Below are 22,415 nucleotides of genomic sequence, written 5' to 3'. Positions count from 1 at the left end.
ATCAGTACAACAGAACCAAAAGTATCAGCCTTAAGCAAGAATAGCCCAAGTTCAGGCCCGAATTTGCTGACGTCAGCAAAAAATAAAAATAAAAATAAAAATCTACAAAAAATACAAAAAATTTCAAAATCTTTTTAAATAAATAAATACTTAGTCATAGTTTTCACTTCTCATACCAAAATTCTATACAAATTTCTCTCCTCATATCTCATGTGAATAGTTGTTGCCATGGTAATTGGTGAAAACACCACAACCTTTTGCAAGGGCAGCCACTATTCACGTGAATAGTAGCTCCCCCCTACCATGGCACAGGGCAAACTGCTGGAAGTGCTCTAACAAACCTCCAATAAAATAATAAAGGCACGTTCATGAACAAGCAATTCCTTAACAACAGTAAATGTCATCCACAAAAGTAAAATCATTTCAAGGAGTGCATACACAAGTTAAATCAGAGTTGTACAAGAACAACAAATTAGGTTACCGACATGGCCGCCGCATATATTACAGTTGGAACTCAAAAATCTCAGTAAAACTACAATGGAAAATTTCAATTAGAAAAACACAATGTAGAAAAGGAGAAAAAAGGGTAAACCATTCGTCATTATCTCAAGTTTTCAAGTCATCCCAGAAGCTTTGCAACTCCCTCAACCCTTCAGCAGAAAAACTCCTCTGCACTCTTGAGCGAGGGGCAATCAGGTTAGGTGGACGCTGTGGTTGGAAGCAGACTACGACAACAGCCAAATTGTCCCCACTCTTCCTCTTCAAAGCCTCATCAACCAAATCCTTGCTACATGTGGCTGGGTCATTGTGCTCCTGAAGCCTGCGCCGAGCAAAATCCACAGCATTTTGACTCATAAACACATCCCAGATCCCGTCACAGCCAATGATAAGGAACTCATCATCCTCTGTAAGTTTTGCAGTCATAAATTCTGGCTCTGCACTGAGTGCCCCACCGTCCCTGCCCTTCATCCCTTCCATATGCCAGTCTCCCAATGCACGAGCAACGTTAAGCTGTCCATTAAGGTAACCATCATACACATATCCTCCAGATGCCTCGATGCGTTGTTTCTCTTTGCCGCAAATCGGTTTGTGATCTCTTGACATTTCAATTGCTTTGCCACGGCGGCACAGCACTGCTCGACAATCTCCAGCATTTGCTACCACCAACAACCTGGCAACAGAAACTAAGATCAACATACAGTACGGCTAATCAAACACACATGTTTGTTGGTGCATCTGAAGGTAATATTTTGGAGCTGATGGGATAAATTAATAGGACATGCATGAATTAGATAAACAGAGCAGACCCAGATCAAACCAAAATCATTCAACTAACCAAGAACTGCTTGAACCATAGAACCAATTGGATTGAGACAATGTTAGGTCAGCCTGCATACAGCTAAATGTGACGAGTAGATCAAAGATTACCCACACACACCCATAAGAAAATATTTTCAACAGAGTATGGCTGGGTATTCCCAATACTTTCCATACATTTTCTTCAGTCTGTACTGAACTCAGAGCTTACTTCAGAAGGCAGTGAACAACAAAAAGAAAGCACTAAGGAATGAGATTCAAATTTCACGCACATCAATCATGCCATAGAAGAATGAACTAAAATATAATTGATGTACTCTAAGCAATCATGATACATGCACCTATAGTTCACAGGTAGCGAAAACCAAAATATCCAACCTTCCAATGAGAAGAGCGGTCAATGCAGTGGTACCAGAGGCAAGGGTGGCATCCAAGGTGCAAGCTTCTTCAAAGGCAGTGTCAGTATGAAGAAAGGCTGAAGTGACAACCCTTTCAATATCCCTAGGGAAGTCTTCATTCTCAATAATGAACTTTGGCAAATGAAAGCAAGCAAAGTCAGCAGCATGCTTTCCTCCATGTCCATCAAACACCTGACCAACCAATAACATAGGAATGTCGAATTGGGAAATGCTGAAGATAGATTAGCTAGCAAGTTCAATACATGTAGATCATGATTCTAACCATATGTATGTTTCATTATAGATATTACCACAGAAAGCTACATCTAAAGAGATGAGGTATACAGTCAACGAATAAGAACTAAACAACTTTGGATCTAGAATGTAAATGCACAACGAGTAAGGAAATTTTTAATAACATGTGGAAGAGAAGATAAATACCCCATAAAAGGCACTTGGGCCATCAGTACGATTCTTGAGCCCATAATCGTGCATAAAATTGTCAACACAGACATATACATCTTCCATGCTTGGACGAGACCCTATGTCAGCCCATGCTCCGGACCGGACAACTGGAATGAACTTAGATTCAAATTCCTCTGCTTGAACTCCCGGTTCAACTTTAATGTCAGATGTCTTTGTCTTCATCTGCAAAATTCCATTCAGACCTTTAATAATTGCACACCAAAGCCTTTAATAATTCAACTTCTAATGCTCGCATTTCAAGTTTATGTCATCATGTATTGACACTCCTAATTCTGATTGCCCAAAATTACAGTGCGGCTAGACTTACAAATTTTCTAACTGTTTGCATCAGTACGGTCATAAACAGCTAAGAAACCAATACTACGTAAATATATATAGTGCTATTATGACAAAATGGCAACAACGCATAAGCTGATAATGACACATACAAGAGATGGGTGTCGAACAAGCGATTTCTTGCAAAGCACAGGAACGCCGTCATGGCTAAAGCACTGCCAGTACGCCCCGGCGAGAGGGTTGGGAGGCCGGCCCTCGCTTGAGCTTCCATTTTCAACTTTACTTCCCTCCATAGTTCTCAACCATCACATCCTTTGCCACAAACCCACCACACCATAAATGTCAATTTTGAAAATTTGCTCAGAATGTAACTCAGTGAGTTAATTACTGATTCTGTTGAACTCAAAGAATGGGACTTTAGCAATGTGGATCGATGCTGAATTGAACAAAGGAAACAGAAAATGAAAAATTAGGGTTTGGAGTGGAGAAATGTATTGGGATTAAGGAGCTGATGAATGATTAGTTGACTCAGCTGGGGATTAGCACTTTTAAAACGAAAAGGGATTCGATTTGACTATTTCAAGGCTTTTTATGGCGAACTAAGAGGAGATTGAATTTGGGAATTTAGGGTTTGCAGGTGCAGAGATTGAAAAAGATGGCATTTATGGTTTCAGGGAAGTGCTAATTGAACAGTAGGGTTTTGCAGAGAGAGAAATGAGAATTAGGGTTTTAGAAAGCGACGAAATCGTAGTGAAAGCGATGCCCTGTGATCTAACAGACTGAGAGAACGAGAGATTTTGGGCGATCTACACGAAGACACTGGTTTTCGCTGAATGCTAAGATTTAACTGGTCGGTTTCTTAGGGGAAAGCCAAACGACGTCGCATTGAGAACCCCAGCTGCGTTTGACTTTGGACTTCATAAAGTCACATGCTCTGGTCATTTTTCGAGGTAATAGATATTTTTAATAAATAAATATCTAAAAATAATCCTTTAAAATGAAGAAAGCTTAAAGTTAACATGATGGTACAGATTAAAATGATGGCGTCCTTTTTATTATTATAACTTATAACTACCTTAATTATTATTTTTAAATTTTAGGTTTTTTGCTTTTAATTCAACTGTCAAATTTTTCATGTAGGATCATTTTGAGTGTTTTTTGAAATAATTACATTGACTTGAAAAATAAACGATTTAGATCGTCTATGCACGTATATTATTTGGTAGACAAAATTAGAGAAAAGTTTAGGTGAGTCACGTATAATAAATACAAGAATGATGAAAAATAACAAAATTTAGGTGATGGGTGAAAGTGATGGTAAACGGGTAGCATGTGTTGATTGGTCTAAAGTCCGAATGAGGTGGAGTCCAAGCAAGTACCATCTATTGTTTCTGACGTTCAAACTTGAACTAATCACAGATGCAGAGAAGGCGTGATTGTTGTCTGAAAGTGAGACGCATTGTAACCATTCAAAGCTGCCTTGGCATGCTTTTGAGTAGTTTTCGTTGAGTTTTTGGGTGCATCTGCAGAGAGAGATAGCGACAATATTAATACAGATTCTTTCTTTATTCTATTATAGCATTTTCAACGAGATAGAGACATAAAATAATAAAAAATAGAAATTGAGGTTACTCTAACTGAGTAGTGAAATTCAATATGAATTTTGAATGAGTTTCCTGTGTGTGTCACCATCTTTCTTGGGAATACGCTAACTGGTGTGATTTTATTAACAGGAAACTCATTCCAACACGCGTCTCTCCAAGAGACAATGGTACCTGACGGCAAGCAAAAACAGAGAAATGATACGTGTTTGATGGAGGGTCCAACCCCACGTGGCCTTTTCTATTCTAGAGGGTCACCGTTGCGTTGGGGTCCTTGTCTTGCTCTGTGTAACCAAACCAAACCCACCTTCCTCTTTTTATATATATCATCCCTCCCTCTCTCCTTTTTCTGCTTAAATTAAGAGGGAAAGAAGAGAGAGAGAGAGAGAGAGAGAGAGAGATGGCTATTACAAACTTCAATTGCTGCCTCAATCCGCCGCCGCCAACTCAAAATCTTGGTTCAAGCCCTTCTTTGCCTTCAAAACCAAATCAAGTACTTGCATGGTATGTAATTAAAGCCAACTTTCTTATATGCCTCATATTTGCACTTTCTTGAGAAGAATTTGGGCGGTCTTATAAAATTAAGACGCGTGTTATGTTGGTGTCTAATGACCCAATTGAAAGTTTTGAAAGGGGTATGTTGGTGTCTAATTATGGTAAATACTTGCGTGTGCAGGAACAAAAATGATGGATCGTGGACAAAACGATGTGTGTTAGGCATGACAGCCGGCATCATGATTGGGTTGGAAATGGGCAGCTTGGATGCCATTGCCAAAGGCATGCCCTTGCCATTGGTGACAGAATCAAGTGATCAGAGGGTTACAAAGTGGAGTGACAAAAGAATGTGCCCGCCATGGATCCCCAATTCTCTGGAGACCATTGTGCCTGAGAATCTTCCAAGGCCCTCGGCTCAGAGGAGATCGGAAGTCGTTGGGTTTTCGAAGGATGCTCCTGCAGTTAAAGCGGTTGTTGTTAGAAGAAGTGGCGGTTGCTTTGCCATGTAAATTACCCTGTGCTGCTGCAGTTCCATATGTATATGCACCATAATGTATAGCCAAATACAGAATCAATGAATTACTAGGCATTTCCTTCATTTTTGGATTTTTCGGTCGCATTTCTCTTTCATGGTTTCAATTGGGTGCAGTATAGGCTAGCATTTGATTTGCATAATAATTATTGTGTAGTAGAAGTAGTACATGTAGTACAGTTAGTACCAATTGGAAGTTTTCAGCAGGAAAAACAAAAGCAAAAGAACAAAAAAATTCCATTGGCCTCAAGCATATTCGCATGTTAAGGTGTTTCTTTGGTGTCGTTTTCGTCTGTCGTGGGTTTTTTTTCCCTTTTTTTTTGAGGAAAAATATGAAAACATTGGAGGCCCAAAAAGTATCCACACAATACAAGCCAGCAGGCCCAAGATTATAACTAGCATATATGCAACCAATCTATGTGATCATTTAGTCAAATTAAGTCAAATTAAGTAAATAATAATTAAAACATAACTACTAAATAAAGTAATTAAAAAAGAGAAATTCAGATTATGATATTTCAAGGGTATAGCCGTGCGGCTATACGTTTAAAATATTATGTTAATGGAGCCTTACCAAAACAAATTTATGTCTGGAGTGTTAAATTGAATCAATAAATTTGTGATCATGAAAATACTTTAGTAATTCGCTGACTCACTTGAGAAGTTATTTTATTGCTTGTGTACATATCCACATAGCATGTTGATGTGATTTATCAAAATTTTCTCAAATTATTATAATTCGTGCACAATAGTTATAAAATTCAAATTTTAAACAAAAAGAAGGAACAATAAGAGAAAAAATCGTAGCCAAAGGTGGTTCATATGGTAGATCCGAAGATTTTTATGAAGATGAATCCATTCTCTTAGAAAGGTTAGAATGGTGGTTGATATTTTTTGAAATATAGTATAGCCGAGCGGCTATACTTCTTTTTTTCCAAATTTTTTTTAAAAAAAACCAGTATTGCCCGCGGCTTTACTCGGTATTTTGTTAATTTTTTTTAAAATAGTATAGCCGTTCGGCTGTACTCGGTTTTTTGGGGTAATATTCTGGCGAATCGGACTTGAACTCATCACTACGAACGTCTAGGGCACCGAGCAAGCCCGTTCCTGGTTTTGAGCAGTGTTCGAGATATCGGCCTAGGCGCTAGGCGGGAGGACACCGACACCAGGGAGTTAGAGGGGGCCTAGGCGGCCTGGGAGGATCTGGGCGGGGCCTAGGCGGCCTGGGCGGATCCAGGCGGCACCTAGGCGGCTTGGGCGGGTCTGGGCAGCGGGGCGGGTCGTGTCCTTTTTTTCCAAATGAAGACAGACAAGCTTGCTGGTGCGAAGGAGCAAAGGTGACATGTATATAGTGTGTGAGAAGGAGGAAAGGTGACATAAAATAAGGAAAGGCATAAGAAATGAGGGGTTTGTTTCGTGTGGAGTGAAAGGAAGAGATAGAAAACTGTGTTTCTGTTGTTGAGAGAGTGAGAATTGGGAGGCAAATGAAGAGGGAGTGAGAGATTTATAATTCCTGGTGGTCTTGGTTGGGGTGAAGAAAAGGAAAGGATAAATTAGTCGTCAACACGCATGCAGGGAGAGGTCGGTTAGTGGAGGGAGGCGCATTGGCATTGCTCACCAATGCCTTTCTGCTTTATTGATTTCTTTCTAGTACTAGAAGCCTAATGTTACTGTCTAAGAAAGAAAGGTCTCTTGGAGCTTTATAACTGGCTTCAAGGGCATCTTCCAGCTAATATGACAGTGGATCATGAAATGTATTTTGTAGAATGTGTTGACTTTGTCAAATCCTTCATCCAACTGTATATCAAAGAGGTATGTCTTCTTTATCTTTGAAACTAGGAGTTTTTTTGTCTATGTTTATATGCAACGTGATATAAGCAAAATAGGCAATCTATTCACCCAGACCCAAAAAAAGAAAATTTGTATCCATATTTTGTTTTGTCTATCTGAATGCATCATCTTATTCAACAATTTCACGTACTAAAATTGCAGTTCTGCATTCTTCATTTGTACTATTTTTCTTGCAGTTTTTTAGACTCATGTCCTGATTTCTTGGCTTGTTTTTGAACTGTAGGATGATGTATTATTCAAAGTGCTCTTGCATCTGCTTTGTGTACCTTGTTGTGCAGAACAGTAAGGAATTAATATCCTAGTTTTCCATTGTTTTAAAAGTTATCGTCATGGATTCCTTTTAACAAGATTTTTGAGTTTATATAGGGATGAAAGGGAAAAGGTTTCATTGGAGGATTCGAATGGCAATTTACTTTTCCGTGTCTCAGATCTTTTCAATCCTGTACTCTTGTTCCATCTTTTCCTATTAGAGGCAAGATGCTCACTCTTGGACATTTACATATCTGCATTTCCACTTCGGCATGCCTCCTAGTTGTTAATTTGAAGTACATGGTATTGCAGAATAAAAAAGAATCACTGACATTGTGCACTTTCTTTTTTCTTCCTATTTTGCAGTTGAGCTATGACCATCAGGTGCTTCTTGATTACCTTATTTCAAAAGATACCGGAATCAGTTGTGCAGAATATCTTTAAGGTCTTTTCTCTTTCTACACCTTCTCTTAACTTATGAAATCTAAACCGTGGTGGGCTGCATTTTTCTGGTGTCGACCTCAGTGACTAAACTATAAAACATTAACCCTCTGCTTTTACATGACTTCTTAACTAATTAGCAAAACAAGAATCAATTTGGTTGACCCCAGACAGTTGTTTTCAATTGCAACTCTTTGTATCTTTCATTTGCTTCTTACCGTTCTTAATGCATTCTCTTTTAGGTGCTTGCGTAAAGTGTGTGATTCATGGAGCTTATTTGTGGAATTTCTAGTGGGTGGGCAAGCTACAAATCAATCATTTTGCAAGAAATGAAAAGTTTCATTGGGTGGCTCGAGTTCCTGGGGAGGGCATTCTCTTGCACCAACAAAAAATCATCTTACATTTCTTGATGATGAACCTGATGAAGAAAATGAAAATGGCTGCAAGCACACCCAAAATGGAGGACAGTATTTCAAAGAAGCCAAAGAGTGCTTACTTTCACTTAAAATTTCTATTGAAGGTCTACACCAAAAGAATCTGTTTCCCTACAATCCTAATGTTCTTCTGAACCGGTACGTCTCTTTGAAATGAGTTTCATTATGCTTCCCAGTTAAACTAGTGATTGCCCTTATAGGGTTTGATTTTATTTTGAATGTACTACAGTCAACTTCTTTCTTTCACTTTTAGTTTCATTCGTTCCTCGTGATCACGCCTTATCCAAACTATACCAGCTGCCAGAGACAGATAGAAAAGGACTTTACCTGATCTCAAGTCTTCCTAATCTCAATTGTCAAAGAAAACTATACCTGATATTGATGTACCCCAAGTCTTCCTTATTATCTCAAACATTCTTCTCATTTCAAAATATAAACTTCTGGTTTCTTTTTCCTTGTTACTTGGCATGATGGCGAGAGCAACGTTACCGGGCGGCTTTACTCGGTATTTTCTTAATTTTTTTATAAATAGTATAGCCTCTGTATTTTCTTATAAATAAAATCCATTTTTCATTCTTGCCCAAAATAATTGAAGAAATTCAGATAATCATTCACCCACCGTTTTATCAAGGCCACCACCACTGGCCCTGTGTATTTCTGATGTCTTTTGTTAGGTGGTTTATTAATATTGACCAGCTGCTGAAGCTGAAGTGAAAATTGTATAGCCGCACAGTTTTACTTGGCTCTTTTTGAAAATAAAATAAAATAAATAGTATGGCAGGCGGCTATACTATATATTTTTTTTAAATTTAAAAAACCGTGTATAGCTGATCGGCTATACTATTTCTATTTAAAAAATTGAAAGAACCCGGTATAGCCGCACGGCTATACTATTTCGTTTTTTAAAAATTAAAAAACCAAGTATAGCCGGGCGGCTGTACTACTTCTTGGAAAGTTACTAAGCCACCGGCTATACTATTTCTTTTTTAAAAAATTGGAAAAATACGAGTATAGCCGACCGGCTATACTATTTTTTAAAAATATTTGAAAAAACCGTGTATAGCCGACCGGCTATACCATTCCTTTTTATAAAAAATTGGAAAAAAACCCAGTATAGCCGTTCGGCTATTTAAAAAACCGAGTATAGCCGCCCGGCCATACTATTTGTTTTTTTATAAATTGGAAAAAACCGAGTATAACCGCACAGCGATACTATTTCTTTTTATAAATTGTATAAAAAGGAGTATAGCCGGCTACCCACTTTCCAATCAGAGGTCATGTAAAGTTTTTAATTTGGATCAGTTGATAGGGAGAGATGGAATCTTTAATTAGAATGGCAACTTATTATATTAGCCAGTATATAATCCAAGAACACTAGAACTTAGAAGCTTACATAATACGATGTTAAGTTGTTAACTAGAAAACCATATACTTATCCATCACCTTACACAAGCATGTACATTTTTTTATTGTTTTTTTAGAGAACCATTTCGTCCGGCCAAGTAAGATTTTTACATAAGCTAACATCCAAACTTGTTCTAGTTGAGATTAGACATATGCTGGGCATGCGCATATTTATCAATTCAAATCATGCCCATCAAACCTCTTGTTTAACATCACATTCCTTTGGTTTCAGATTTCGTCTCAGAACGAATATGCAGCTCGAAACTGAATAGTTTGTTGCTCAAATATGAATTTAGGGAGAAGCAAATCATATGCATGCCTTAACATTCTGAAACCCAATGAGAATGGAAATAGAAAATTTCTATACAACTGTTTGGGGTGTCTCAAAAGATCCATGAAGCATCAGCCTAGATATCCAACTTTACTATTATAGCAACAGGCATACCTAACATTACATGGTGAGTTTTGGGAGACATATGGAGCCAAAGTTCAAAACCGGGAAAAGTAAAATGGCAATGATCAACCACGCAACCAAAAGACACAAACAACAAGCATTGGACCAAGACTAATAGAAACTGAACTTCTATTGTGAAGCGCAGTTAATCGGAGTAACAATCGTTTCACTTAAGCTTCACAACTTATTGTGACTAGCTGAAGAAAACAAACCTGTTGGCACACCCAAAGCAGCGATGAGTCCTTCATGTTCTGCTAGAGCCATTGTCTTGTTCTCTAGTGCTAATTCCAGCAAACACAAAAACTTGCCTTGCTGAGTCTATGGCCCTTCCTTCCTCTGAATAGGAGAACTTGGTAAAATCCATGTATTCAAATTCTTTGAGAATTTGAGGATATTCTTCATCAACTAACTCCTTTGGTGCCTTGACGATGGTACCCTCAACTGGAACTGCAAATGCTCCTAGAGAATATCAATCTTTTTCTCCAGACATCATCACACGAGGCTTCACGGGATGCATTCTGCCATTACTCCATGCCTGCAAGTCAATGTCAAGGACAACAAGTCATCATGAGTGATCACATATATGTGTATCTTCAAGCTTCAGCACACTTAGAAGGTGTTACCAAGTTGCATGTTTGCTGCACAAGATCATATTGAGCACATGTTCTGATTGTATCAGATATGTTTACATCTAAGTAATTTCAGTTATAAATAAATTAGTTTTAAATTGTACCATAAGAGGATCTCCAACTAAGAAGATGAAGGAGCTAGGAGATAGAGATAACTTGTTCCATTGTCCATCCTTTGTTTCAAATTCAAGCCCAGAAACTTGATCATCATAAAGTATTGTGCTGAATTGTTTGTCCGTGTGAGCTTGGAGCCCTTTCATGTACTCTCCAGATGGAGGTGCGCTGTACTTCATCACCCGTATCAGCGTCTTACATGGCACTATTGAATTCGATTTCTCTCCCAAACCATAACTATCAAGAATCATCATGTCAATCATATATATCCTTCAGCTCATCCAGCTTCTTCATCATGGTAACTACAGTGTTACTGTTGGAAACAGAACAACATGAACAAGAATAAAAATCACTCTAACTATACATGCATGTTGAACATAAGCTCAAAATAAGTTCTTGAACAATGCAATGAAACTTATTACCAAAACTGGTCATGACCACTAGGCCACATCAGCTCTGTGAAGCTTTTAAGAGAGTCATAGTTGGAGGAATCTTCAAGGCCAAAGCTCTCATACAAGGGAATACTTGCATACTGTCCAAAGTAACCATGGTAAGGCTTTGGATTAATATTCTTTTGCTTCTAATGGAAGGCTGAAAAGTTCCTTTATCACTGAGAAGGTCTCTGCTCTCAAGTGCAGAGGTATCTTATCATACACTATTTCAAAACAACCATAATTTTCACAAGCCTCTCTAACACTCTTGCTCTAATGGTGCCAATCATCAGTTCAACGTTCGAATCTCACTGAATTGATAGACAACTCTATGGCCGGTGTCCGGCATTGAGAATCAGAACCCATCTTTGCTGGAGATGTTCTTAAACCTGCTTTGCGTTTCTGATGAGTTGCTTCTTCTTTAGAGGGTTTTATTTACATTGCAGAGCAGAGTTTCTGTAGCGACAATGATATATAACCAAATAACCAATTTACAAGTGCTCTAAAATATCCCAACTGGAATCAATGGCCAGAGGACATCTTAATATTTAACTATAAACATGAAAGGGAGAAGGCCGGAAAATCCAAGAACACTATAAGCTTACATAATACGATGTTAACTAGAAAACCATATATATCTTTCGCAAACATGTAAAAAATTTAGAATAGATAAACATAGGGAAATAAATTTTGTTTGGCCAAGTAGATTTTTTACATAAGATATCAGCCAAACTTGGTTTAGTTGTCGTTAGACTTGCATGGTTCCCTTGGCCATTGGATATTCTTTTATCCAGAGACCTTTGACATTCAGGCTTTAAGCAATGCATCACACAGAAATAATTTGTGTTGGAGTCTCTCAAGATGCCACGGGATGTTACCGGCACACAACAATCTCTCCCTTCCCGGGCTGTCAAAACCCCATGCTCCGCCAGGGATCCCTCTGTGGCAGCACCTAATTGAAGTAACGGACATATGAAGCACAGGATCTGAAACAAATTTCTTTAGTGGTTGGTCTTTCATTTGCTTAGTTTTAGGCAGCAACGAAACGCAATCAGCCTCAATTTTATTAATGACCTCTCTTAAGTGTAAAATTTCATACGTATAGAAAAACTTTGAAACAGTTTGCACAGAAGGCACAGGAACCCATTTAAACTGACGAAATGGACATTGATGAGAGAACAATTATCATCTCAAAGAGATTCGGGAGCTTGGAATTATATAGTTTGCATTGAACCAAAATGAAACAAAATGAGAAAGGAATCATAAAAATTCTATTTTACTGTTTGAAGAGCGTTACAAGAGTTCCATGAAGCATGACAGATCTCCAGGTTTACTATTATAGTAACAGGTAGACAAATACAACAATAATCTTACAAGGTCAGTTTCTGGGGGTCATATGGAGCCGAAGTTCGAGATCCAAAAAAGCAAAAGACGACGATCAATCGAGCAACCAAAAGACAAACTACAAAGCATTGGACCAAGACTGGTAGAAACCTATTCCTATTTTGTGAAGTACAGTTAAAGCAGAGTAACAATCATTTCACTTCCAGAGCTTGACAAACTTATCATGACTAGCCGAAGCAACCAAACCCGTAACAGTTGACATAGCCAAAGCAGCAATAAGTCCATCATGCGCTGATAGAGTCATTGTCTTGTTCTCTGTCATGTTCCACAACTCCAATGACTGCAATTATTTTCCCAGATAATCATCAAATGTGATATTTTGCAGCAACATAACCATCAGTAAAGAATCGTTTCTATGGCAGTGAAACAGGTAAAATAGGAACAAACATCCTAACAGCTTAAGAGAATGGTGGTCTCTGACCAAAAATGTAACAAACATTACTTGAGTGCAATAATGCAGAATTGACTTGCCTGATAACAGCCAATGACCAGCAGGGAAGTATACGTCGGATGGAAAACACATGAATGAAATTTACTTCCATTGCAGCTCAACTCATGAACACATTCCCCTTCACCTCCTGATCTGAGTGTCCAAACTCTTACAGAGTCCTCACTGACAGATGCAAGGAACTCGCCAGATGGATCCCAGCACACAGAATGGACAGGCTTAGTATGCCCCTGCATTCAAAACCAAATTCCAAGTAACACAATTGAGAATCTACATGAAAATATTAGGACAACAGAAGTAAATAGTTCAAGAATTTGTATAGGAACATCAAATTGCATCAAGTGCCAAAAGACAACAGATAAATACGTTAGTAGAAATTCAACGAAATATTTAATCCTACAAACATCACCGTTTCCCAGTGAAACAAACACCTGAACCATCCAGATACTTGCAACGAGACCACAATAATGATTATCAGACTAAGCCCTTTAGGTTAGCTAAGTGGTGAGGGAGGGTAGGGATATGGGTTAGGGTTAAGATTAGGATAGGTCAAGGGTCTGATCCCTTCCAATGTAACCCAAAAAAGAAATAAAGTATATAAGAGTCAAGCAGGATCCTTTTTTTCTGTGGAAATAATGCCACTGTTATTCACCGAAAAGAATATCATCGTTGATATAGAACTCAAGAAAGAATCAGAAGTTAAACTGACCTGTAATGAATGCCGACAAGCCTGTGTCTCGACATCCAGTATAGATACAACATTATCTGCCGCTGCAGCAAGAAATCTTCCATGGCGGGGTTGAAATCTCATCTGTGCTGTACCACCCTAATACGTACAAACCAGACACAATTTATAAAAATGCGAATAATCTGAGAACCACTATTACCCCACCCCACTGAACTTCTACATCCAAATAGACAAGATTCTACCTTGAACACACTTGAGCAGCTGCCATTGTTAATACTCCAGTAGCGTATCTGACCATCCGAGTCGCAGGAGCAGATAAGGTCATCTTTATTTGGGTGGAAATCTAATGACATAACAGAGGCAGAATGTCCCATAAAGGTACGGAGAGAATAGCCAGGCTGCAGATTAAAGACATAACGATGCTTTAATACAGCACATCCGTTACATGTCACAGTTAAAAGATACAAAAAAGATAAATCATCACTACTTTTAAGAATAGGGCCACCACTTCAGCACCCCAACAATGACCCAGCACAAAGACAAACTTATCATGGGAAAGATTATGGAATATATGATAGAGATCAATCTAGAAGTATACTTAGTCTGATTACTCAAAGTATTCGATTTTCGAAACAAAAGGTTATTTTCAAAGTATAAGATGAATAGAACGAAAGAATTTTCAACTAACATTGTCAGCATCCCAGACCCTGACAGTTTTGTCGAATGAAGACGTTGCAAGACGAGACGTGGCATGCTTGGACTAAAACGAAACATCAGTGATCAAAGCTGAATGTTCTTCAAGGGTTGATTTTACCTTTAATGTATCTGTGTCCACAATACAGCCTGCATCATACATATATCAAGAAGACTTTCAATAAGTAAACGCAAGACCCAAAAAAACAACCTTATTGCTTTTAATAAGTAAATTAAGCAAGCAATTTCACATTTATGTTCTGGAAGAATCAATATGTAGCAGCATTGAATCCTCCCCACAGCAGTTCTTAGCAATTAGACATTCATTCACTCACCTTTTTATCATGGCCACCACTAGCAAGAAACTTTCCATCCGATGAGAAGTGACAGCTAGTAACCTTGCTTGTGCTTGCTTTAACAGAGTGTACTTCCGTAGATGTGAACCCTAAAGTCAAATTCAAATTCTGAGCCCTCAAAGTAAATGATAGTAGCTTCACCACAACCATATTTAAAAACATATACAGATATATAAATATAAATATATATATATATATATATATATATTAATGCTGGGATTATGCACTGACATTGTTTCTAAGTTTGTGGATGGTACAATTACCAAAAACACATGGTAATTAATACAAGTGAGAAAAAAATTAATGAAAAAATAAAGATATTTGATTCAGACTTGTGATTCAATACCTATTACTTGCAGTGCCCTGGTATTTTATTAACGTACAACATCATCATGGGATAAAAAAGTCCCGACATTATCATCAAGAGAACCATCCTCTACAAATGGATCCATATCAGCCTGCAATTCAAGATCTTTATCATCCCACAGCCAAAATGGAATTCCAATGAGAATACATGCAAGGAGTTGCCAATTCCTTCTAATACACGAAGTTGAAGAAGTCGCTCACCAACTGATTTGATGGTGATGTAAGAGTCCCAGTGCCATCAGAGGCTTGGAGGAGCTACCACTATGGGGCAAGGCAGGCATTGAGATTACATCTGCAGGAGTGTGCGTTGAGGGAGTTGAAGGGGCTGAACTCGGGGAAGGCCCAGCTGTGTTTGCTTTCCCGTGCTATTGGCAGGACCTGAAGATGACACTGGCTGCTTTCTCTTTCTCCCAGCCCGGTTTTTCGAAACCTTATTTACAAAAAAAAAAAAAAAAACATATAGCCGCACGGCTGTACTCGTTTTTCCAATTTTTTTTTATTATGTACTGAAATGCAATAGTATAGCCGCACGCAACGAAATAGTATAGCCAGGCGGCTGTACTCGGTTTTTTCTAATTTTTAAAACAATTCAATCGTATAGCCGCAAGGCTATACTGGGTTTTTTATTTCCAATTTTTTTAAACAAATAGTATAGACGAACATATATACTCGTTTTATCTAATATTTTTAAACAGAAATAGTATAGGGGCTATACTTAATTTTTTTCCCTTTTTAAAAAGAAATAGTATAGCCGGGCTGCAATACTAGGCTTTTCCAATTTTTTTTAAAAAACAATGGTGTAGCCGAACGGCTATACTCTTTTTCCCATTAAAAGAAATAGTAGTATAGCCGCACGGCTGTACTGGGGTTTTTCACAATTTTTTTAAAGAAATAGTATAGCCGTCCGGCCGTACTACTGTTTTTTTAACAAAAAAATAGTATATCCGCATATATGTACTCGTTTTATGTAACTTTTTAAAAAGAAATAGTATAGCCGAACGGATACACTCGTTTTTTCTAAATTTTTTTGGGAAAGAAGTAGTACAGCTGGCCGGCTATACTCTTTTTTTTCCAATTTTTTAAAAAAGCAGTAGTATAGCCGCACTGATATACTCTTGTTCCTAATTTTTTTTTAAAATTAATGTTATAGCCGCCCGACTATACCCGTGTTTCTTAATTTTTTTAATTAAAAAAAGGCTATACCAGGTTTTTTCCAATCTTTTTAAGGCAGTGGTGTGTCCGCACGGCTTTACTGGACTTTTTCCCAATTCTTTTAACAAAATAGTATAGTCGCATGGCTATACTCAGTTTTTTCAACGTTAAAAAAAATATTATAGCTGCATTGCTATACCGAATTAACATTTGAATAATACATCCTCGTATTTGATATATATGCATGGTATTAATTATATGCTCTCAAAGCCCCTACCACTCGGGTTACAAGCTTGCGTTACAAAGCTCGGTGGTATAAGTTTCTCTTGTTAGGTTTATAAAGCGTAGTGTTTGTTTGATATCAAATGAGCGACGTGGATAAGTACGCATCGGATCAAAGCATATATAATGATGAAAGAAAGTTGGACTGACACCAGAATAACGATGAGAGTTTGAGATATGTTGCTCTTCTTTCCTGCAAATTAAGAAAAAATCATCAACAAATCTTCTCAGATCAAAGCATGCGGTACAAAGAAACAAGTTATCATCATCAATTGAAGTTTAGAAAAGTCAATAAATCAAAAAATTATTTAATGTCATTACGCATCGGATCAAACAAAAATATTAAACATATGACAAGAATTTTTCACAAGAAATACCATAGTATCTTAACAATTCTGTTAATTTTTCTTGCTAATGGCGTCTGAGACGAGATTATTTATATTGTTTGTGATTGTACTGACCGTACGTATAATCTTCTGTGAATTTTTAAAGATTGTATGTCTTGGAATTCAATGGTGGCTGGTTGTTAAACTCAAATTATAATTAATTAGTAATTAGTAATAATAGTAATCATTTTAGCTTATCATAAGCAATCATTTACTTGCATTAATATAATGAAAAGTCAGAGTAACCATGAGAGAAAGCCAAGACCCGCACAAATTATGCTCTTTTTTATTTTTTTATAATAAATATTTTTAAAGTACATAAAAAGTCAAAGCTTTATTTTTGAAATCAGAGAGCAAGGACAAACCTTACAATCACAAACAGGGAATTAAACATCTGATAGATCATACATACCAATTTCTTTCTTCTTGTTGCATTCAACAACCACAAAATGTATACCTTTTTACATACATAAGATTCTATTCCTTCTCTGGATAAAAGAAAAGTATAACAAGCACTATTTTTCTGTCAACATATTATCTCCAAACTAATACATGGAAGCTATACGCATCGGATCAAAGCATAACAATGAAAGGAAGTAGGATCGACACGAATATAACGATGAGAGTTTGAGATATGTTGCTCCTTTCCTGCAAATTAAGAAAAATCATAAACAAATATTCTCAGATCAAAGAATGGGGTACAAAGAAACAAGTTATATATCACCATCAATTGAAGTTTAGAAAAGTCAATAATCAAATATACATATATACCTCTTGCATTGGCTGTAGGTGGAGATATTAATGGTGGCAATGCCACTGGTACCGTCTGAGCTGCAGGGTCAAAGAAGAGGTAATCAACCTGATAATATACGTCACAGCTGGGATTAACATACACTACTACAAATAAGCAAAAAGACGACGGTAAATCACCGTCGTGTATTGAGTTTTTCAGTGGTCGTGGAATCCACCGTCATCTTTTCCCTCATAAACCACGACGCTAAATCACCGTTGTTGTTAAAATATAAAACGTCATCAACAAATAAAAAACGACGCCTTTATTCTACAAAAAGAACGAAAAAAGCAGTCGGGGATGAGAATAGACGACAAACTCTCGAAAAAAACCGGCGTTAGAAAGGAAAAATATGACACATATTAACAGAACAAGGCCGCAAAATAGACATACAACGACGCAAATTAAAATAATACGCCGTTAAATATAATTTTCACGACAACAAAAAATATGACGCCTTTAAGAAAATTAGAAGACGACGTTATTGATTCCTACTACGTCGCATATATAAAACCAGCCGTCGTATAATACATTTTCCACTTCGATTTTTCTATAAAACATGACGTGGAAATAGTTGTCAGTGTCATTGTTTACGACGTATGTATTTATATATTAGACGTTGAAAAAACAACCAACGTCGGTTACTAATATATGAGAGTCGTATTACAAAATTTATACGTCCTATTTTCAGAAACAACAACGACGATAAATTAGACGTTGTTAAATAAAACAACGTCGAAAAAAAATAAAAACAGACGTGTTTAGTCTTCATAAGTTTTAAAAAATAGTCGAGGATGAGAATAGACGACCAACAAAAACAAATCACCGTCGTTAAAAAGGAAAAATATGACATATTAGAAGAACAAGGCCGCAATATAGACATACAACGACGATAACTAAAACAATACGCCGTTAAATATAATTTTCACGACAAGAAAAAATATGACATCTTTAAATACATGAGAAGACGACGTTATTGAAAACTACTACGCCTCTTATTTACAAAAGACCGTCGTGAAATAAGTTTTCCACTTCGATTGGTCTAAAAAAGATGACGTAGATATAGCTGTCTGTGTCATTATTTACGACGTATGTATTTATGTTGTTGACGCTGAAATGCGAAACAACGTCGGTGGCATTTATATAGTCGACGTTGTATTTATATGTATTCATTACTCACGACGCACTTATTAATGTAGACGACGTTGAACTTCTAAACAACGTCATTATTTACGACGCATTTAATAAACCACGTCGGTTCTAAATTAATGTTCAGATATTTAATCTCATTTTTAGACGTCAGTATTATGGGATTGAGTCGTGTTATTTTGGATTACATGGCTGTTCTTAATCCTTCCCCGACGTGATATCCTGGATAATTGCTTCACAATAGCGTCGTGGTTCTTCATTGTTACGTTGCTTTAAGACGCCGGTAAATATGCTGAATAAATGGTTAACCATAACGTCGTGTTTTATTTGAACAGACGTTGTTTTTTATGCAGAATATAATGATTTAATCTGGATCCAGTATTTTTTGCACTGATTGTTTTGTGGCCAAAACCTGTATAATGAAAGTGAAGAAATCACATTACAATATATTATAAAATGAATGTCATACACCGCCAATTACATAAGCATCATTCAATCCATATATCTTCACACCCATCTCGAATATTTTGACCACCTAACTCACCCACCAGTTCATCAAATGTGTCAACATTTGGCATCCCTCTAGTAAATGGCTCACACTCAATTATCACATCACCTAAGACTTCATCACCAATAACATCATTATATTCTCTATTAGGCATTGATAAAACTACCGACCAACCACGATGCATCGGGTCGTCAACAAAAAAATATTTGTTTGACTTGAGAAGCCAAAACAAATTGGTCATTCCTATGTCCAATTTTACTCAAATCTACAAGGGTAAATCCAAGTTCGCCGACTACAAGACCAGAACTATCTATCCAATCACACCTAAAGACTGGGATTGTAAACTTTTGGTAGTCAAGGTCCCAAATTTCTTGAATGACACCATAGAAACCCATATTTGAGAGAATTGGGTTTTTATCCTTGGCACTAGCAACTTGCATGGTTTGTGCAAGTAAATAAACTCCACTATTTTGAGTTGTCCGCACATCATCTTGTGCCTTGATATTGAATTTAATACCTTTAATAAGATAGTTCCTATATAATGGCACTGCCATGTTTGGACCAGCTGCTAGCCACCTTAAATTTTCTGATACGCCATTATTGTCTTCCTCAAGTTCACTTTGAACCTGCAAATTAATCAAATCTTAATTCAATCTAACATAGAAATAAGAAGAAAATTAAAAGAGAAATATGTTATTCAACAACATATACCTTGAAGCGTAGCCATTGAATGAAAGTGCTATTGTGCTTATCCTGCAGCCACTTTGTTCTCTTTCTAAATTTTGGATAAGCAGCCTTGATGTGGATCATATGTTGCCTACATGACACGAAAAATTCAAGCATTACGGTCCCAAATATATAAGATAAACATAAGAAATAATTTAAAATGGAAACTTGAAGAATAAAACTCATACGTACTCGATATAAGGTAGGACTTCCTCCGTATTCTCCAAGACATATAGATGTGCTTGATTCAACAGGTCCCGATCAACTACGCTCACTGTGCAACCTGATAATGGCTTTGAAACTCCCATCTTTTGGCTTGAAGGCACTCCAACTGTACTAACATCAGATAAATGCTGAGTACAAAACTCTACCGCTTCTTCAGCTATATACCGCTCAGCAATGCAACCTTCGGACGAGTACGATTCTGAACATACCCCTTCAGCACTTTCATATATCTTTCAAACGGATACATCCACCTAAAATATACTGGCCCACATAGACGAACTTCTCTGACAAGATGTACTACTAGATGAACCATGATATCAAAGAATGAAGGGGAAAGTACTTCTCAAGCAAACACAGAGTAACTACTACATCTTCTTCCAACTTATCTAGCTTGGAAACATCAACAGTCTTTGCACATATAGCATTGAAGAAGAAGCACAAACGAGTTATTGCATACCTTGCAAGCTTCTCCAAAACAGAACGAATTGCCACAGGGAGCAATTGTTGCATTAAGGTATGACAATCATGTGATTTAAGGCCAAGAAGTCTTGAATCTTGTAAAGATAAAAGATTTTTAATATTTGAAGAATAACCTTCAGGGACCTTCATACCATAGAAAGAATTGCAAACCTCTCTCTTCTCTGCTCTTGACAAATTCCAAGGCCCAGGAGGCAAACGAGTACGTTTTTCTCCATACTTGGGTTGCAAATCAGTTTTGACCCCCATGTTCAATAAATCTAATCGAGCAGCAATCCCATCTTTATTTTTTTCCAGGGATCTCCAGCAATGTACCAATGATACTATCGCAAACATTCTTCTCAATGTGCATAACATCTAGGGCATGCCTCACAGGAAGGTATTTCCAATACTCGAGATCAAAGAATATTGATTTCTTCTTCCAACAAACTCCGTCACCATTTTCAACCATATGCAGCACTTCTTCTCCGGTTAATGGCTCGGGAGGTATGCCATATTCAGGTTTCCCATTAAAAGCTGCACGCTGCCTCCTATATGGATGATTGATTGGTAACCATTTTCTATGCCCAATGTAACAAATTTTGTGGCCATTTTTCAACCTGTGACTAGGTGTATCATCGCCGCATATTGGACAAGCTTTATATCCTTTAACAACACAACCAGATAAGTTTCCATAGGCGGGAAATCATTAATTGTCCACATTAATGCAGCTCTGAGTGTAAAGTATTCTCCATTATGTGCATCATACACTCCTCTAATCCCAACCCACAAAGATTTTAAATCATCAATCAAAGGCTCCAAGTAGACGCCTATATCATTTCCGGGTTGTTTAGGACCGGAAATCAATAAGGTTAACATCATGAACTTTCGCTTCATGCACAACCATGGAGGGAGATTATATGTAACTAAGATAACCGGCCAACAACTATATCTGCTACTTAGAGAACTGTGGGGATTGAATCCATCAGATGAAAGAGCCAATCTCAAGTTTCTCGGCTCATTACCAAACTCAGGCCATTTATCATCAAGAAGTTTCAAGACGGGGAATCCGCCGGATGAGACATCTGACCGTCAATTGATTTTCTAGCAGCATGCCAAGTCAAACTCTTAGCTGTCTCATGTGATTGAAACATCCTTTTAAACCTTGGAATTGGAGGAAAATACCACACCACCTTCGCTGGCACACCCTCTTTCAAGATTGAATTTTTGCCTTGCTTCCACCTTGAGATACCACAAGTAGGACAATTAGTTGAATCCTCATACTCCTTCCTATACAAGATGCAATCATTGGGGCATGCGTGCATTTTCTCATAACTCAGCCCCAATGCACACAAAGTCTTTTTAGCCTCATACATAGAGGTTGGTATTGTATTTCCTTCTGGAAGCAAATCGCCTTGAAGTATCAATAATTCTGTAAAACAGACATCACTCATCCCATTTTTTGCCTTCAAATTATACAACTTCACTAATGCCGATAACTTCGTGTACTTTCTACAACCAGGGTACACTCGTTGATCTCCATCCCCAATCACATTGGCAAACTCATACGGATCGGAACCAAAATCACCAAAATCATTATCATCCATATCAATTTCTTCAGATACAAAACTGTACCTACTATGGCCATCATCTTCTTCAACATTTCTACTAGCA

General features: G+C 37.4%; 2 protein-coding genes, 1 long non-coding RNA gene and 2 pseudogenes across 4 annotated transcripts; 2 read left to right on the top strand and 3 right to left on the bottom strand.

Annotated features, from left to right (window-relative positions):
* Positions 1–380: 380 nt before the first annotated feature.
* LOC117615444 (probable protein phosphatase 2C 22) lies at positions 381–3,289 on the bottom strand. The gene is made up of 4 exons (XM_034344526.1): positions 2,630–3,289; positions 2,157–2,363; positions 1,696–1,907; positions 381–1,171 (listed from the first exon to the last, which is right to left on the bottom strand). The coding sequence occupies exons 1-4, from the start codon at positions 2,768–2,770 to the stop codon at positions 607–609; spliced, it is 1,125 nt and encodes a 374-aa protein (XP_034200417.1). The 5' UTR covers positions 2,771–3,289; the 3' UTR covers positions 381–606.
* Positions 3,290–4,423: 1,134 nt separating this feature from the next.
* On the top strand, positions 4,424–5,192 carry LOC117615446. Its single transcript, XM_034344527.1, has 2 exons — positions 4,424–4,582; positions 4,755–5,192. The coding sequence occupies exons 1-2, from the start codon at positions 4,479–4,481 to the stop codon at positions 5,080–5,082; spliced, it is 432 nt and encodes a 143-aa protein (XP_034200418.1). The 5' UTR covers positions 4,424–4,478; the 3' UTR covers positions 5,083–5,192.
* A 1,226-nt stretch (positions 5,193–6,418) lies between these two features.
* LOC117616099 lies at positions 6,419–7,422 on the top strand. Its single transcript, XR_004584103.1, has 3 exons — positions 6,419–6,917; positions 7,180–7,238; positions 7,323–7,422. It is a non-coding gene; the product is annotated as an uncharacterized LOC117616099 (long non-coding RNA).
* Positions 7,423–10,182: 2,760 nt separating this feature from the next.
* Positions 10,183–11,478, bottom strand: LOC117619101 (annotated as a pseudogene).
* Positions 11,479–12,361: 883 nt separating this feature from the next.
* LOC117619095 lies at positions 12,362–16,442 on the bottom strand (annotated as a pseudogene). The gene is made up of 9 exons (XR_004584529.1): positions 16,419–16,442; positions 15,269–15,497; positions 15,085–15,159; positions 14,681–14,809; positions 14,341–14,495; positions 13,895–14,050; positions 13,674–13,790; positions 12,988–13,194; positions 12,362–12,796 (listed from the first exon to the last, which is right to left on the bottom strand). The product of XR_004584529.1 is annotated as a transcriptional corepressor LEUNIG-like (transcript).
* Positions 16,443–22,415: the final 5,973 nt, after the last annotated feature.

The sequence above is a fragment of the Prunus dulcis genome, chromosome 1, assembly GCF_902201215.1.
Source record: "Prunus dulcis chromosome 1, ALMONDv2, whole genome shotgun sequence".
NCBI classification, from domain to species: domain Eukaryota; kingdom Viridiplantae; phylum Streptophyta; class Magnoliopsida; order Rosales; family Rosaceae; genus Prunus; species Prunus dulcis.
Note: the sequence above shows the minus strand (reverse complement) of the source record. Positions and strands in the feature narration are given on the sequence as shown.

Excerpts from the sequence above, each read along its gene's own strand:
- LOC117615444 (XM_034344526.1), bottom strand. The coding sequence starts at position 2,770 with ATGGAGGGAAGTAAAGTTGAAAATGGAAGCTCAAGCGAGGGCCGGCCT. Across the intron at positions 2,364-2,629 it reads TTGTTCGACACCCATCTCTT|ATGAAGACAAAGACATCTGA; the intron begins GTATGTGTCATT and ends GGAATTTTGCAG. Across the intron at positions 1,172-1,695 it reads ACCGCTCTTCTCATTGGAAG|GTTGTTGGTGGTAGCAAATG; the intron begins GTTGGATATTTT and ends TTCTGTTGCCAG.
- LOC117615446 (XM_034344527.1), top strand. The coding sequence starts at position 4,479 with ATGGCTATTACAAACTTCAATTGCTGCCTCAATCCGCCGCCGCCAACT. Across the intron at positions 4,583-4,754 it reads CCAAATCAAGTACTTGCATG|GAACAAAAATGATGGATCGT; the intron begins GTATGTAATTAA and ends TTGCGTGTGCAG.